Below are 1,825 nucleotides of genomic sequence, written 5' to 3'. Positions count from 1 at the left end.
ACTCCTGGTACATACCAAACAGACAGATTGTTGTGTTAGGGAGTTCATCATTTACATTTTGTTTAATACAGACGTTTTCTCTGTTAAAAGGGAGTTGTTTCTTGTTTCTTTTCATTTTCACCACTATGCTGCTCAGGAYGGGAGACTGCAGTGAAATGAGGTAATAAGGTCTGTGAATGTTTTTGTTCAGCGCCCTGAAATTAATCTTTTTGTGAATTAATGCTATGTAAAGTTTGCTAACAGGTTATGTACCATTGGTGTGACTCATTTGTTTAACATCACAACACAAACAAAACCACTTCTCATTTCTGCTGTTTTCTAATAAGATGAGCTTTGTTCCTAAAAGACTGAAAAATGTGTAATTATTTTTTGCAACTGCATAAAAAAACATCACGACTTTGTTCAAACCATAAAACTAAAACGCTTTTCAGGTATTGGTCAGTTTTATTTGTTAAAAATGGAGAATTGTGCCGTCGCTCCTGCTATAGTTTAGGTTTGGATTAAATACATCAGCTGATTGATTAATAAAAACTAGGATGAAGAAGTTTTACATCACCAAAAAACAGTAAGTCTGCTGTCTTTCGCTTTAATTTWGTTTTTCATTTGTATTATTCCCAACGATTATCATTCAGTCAACATGAACTAGCATGATGGGATGTACAGCAGATTTAAGGAGCACAACAAAACTATCTGAATATGTTTTATTTCACATTAAACACCAGAGAAAGGCTGCAGGGTCTTAAACAGAAACATGGCCCCCCTTTAGAGACACCCCTGATAACTCAGATAAGTTTATAATAAAATGAGTTAATTTAWCTTTTCTGATGACACATATTAAACAGATTCATCACAGAGATAAGTCACTGAAACACCAGAGCGAGTTTTGATTCCTGAGCTAAGATTAATTTATTAATTTATCTTACATCTGCTCGTGGTAAGTCACGTGATGCTTCCTGTTTGACCACAATAACAGAAAACTCCCGTTTTGTCATAAACTAACGGTAYTTGCTAGCTACTCTGCTGCTACTAAAAACGTAATAGCGATTTATTCATGTTTATATTTCAAGACAGTTACATGCTAGCTGTGTTTAGCTCGCTTTAACGCCTGACAGAAAAGAAGAAAAACACAATTAAATCCACTCACTTGGCCGATAACGTGTTGATGGATCCGGTTATTAGCATGAGTCCCGCGAGGAACAGCTGGTAGTTTGTCCAGGCCATGTTGGACCAGTGAGACAGGAAACACACCGAGGTGCTCTGTGTGTGTTCAGCTAACCCGGGTTGGTTTATTATCGCGCTTTCCGGTGAGATTTCTGTCCGTGAACACCACATGACAAGTGTCAGCTGACCCGCTGTGCAAACACCGCGGTGCGTTCAATGACGTCCGGTGGTGTTGGAAAAAAAAAGTGTGGTCAAGTCTTTCAAATCTCGATTAAAATGTGAAAATTTAAAGTCGTTTCCTTTCACAGAACGTTCWTTTACTGAAGAAGCAACCTGGTTATGACTTTATACACGGAAGAATTAATTTGTGATTTATTTTAACAGAGATGCAACCTTGAACCTACCAAAAAGTGCCAAAACTATGTTGTTTGTAATTTGGGTAAAATTTTTATAAACATTTAAGAACGTTTTTATATCGTTTAGTGTAATTTCTCTTTGTTTAGTATCGTAAAACCTGTGTCTGTACTATTTCCTTTGTTTGTTATATTGTGTTTTTGAGGTAATTTTATATTTTTATGTTATTTTATAGCCTGTCCTGATGCATCTCAGTAATCCAGGTAAAAATTCAAAAAGAAAAAAATAGTATAGGTCTTCTGGACGGGTT

At 36.0% G+C, this 1,825-nt stretch overlaps 1 protein-coding gene across 1 annotated transcript in view; it reads right to left on the bottom strand.

Moving 5' to 3' along the window:
• Positions 1-1,310, bottom strand: part of slc35f6 (solute carrier family 35 member F6) — a 9,150-nt gene extending 7,840 nt beyond the window's left edge. Inside the window, exon 1 of the mRNA XM_014015451.1 lies at positions 1,145-1,310. Within this exon, the coding sequence (XP_013870905.1) occupies positions 1,145-1,221 (77 nt within the window). The 5' untranslated portion in view covers positions 1,222-1,310. The remainder of the gene's footprint in view (positions 1-1,144) is intronic.
• Between the last annotated feature and the right edge of the window lie 515 nt (positions 1,311-1,825).

The sequence above is a fragment of the Austrofundulus limnaeus genome, unplaced genomic scaffold (genome assembly GCF_001266775.1).
Source record: "Austrofundulus limnaeus strain Quisiro unplaced genomic scaffold, Austrofundulus_limnaeus-1.0 Scaffold129, whole genome shotgun sequence".
Lineage (NCBI taxonomy): Eukaryota > Metazoa > Chordata > Actinopteri > Cyprinodontiformes > Rivulidae > Austrofundulus > Austrofundulus limnaeus.
Note: the sequence above shows the minus strand (reverse complement) of the source record. Positions and strands in the feature narration are given on the sequence as shown.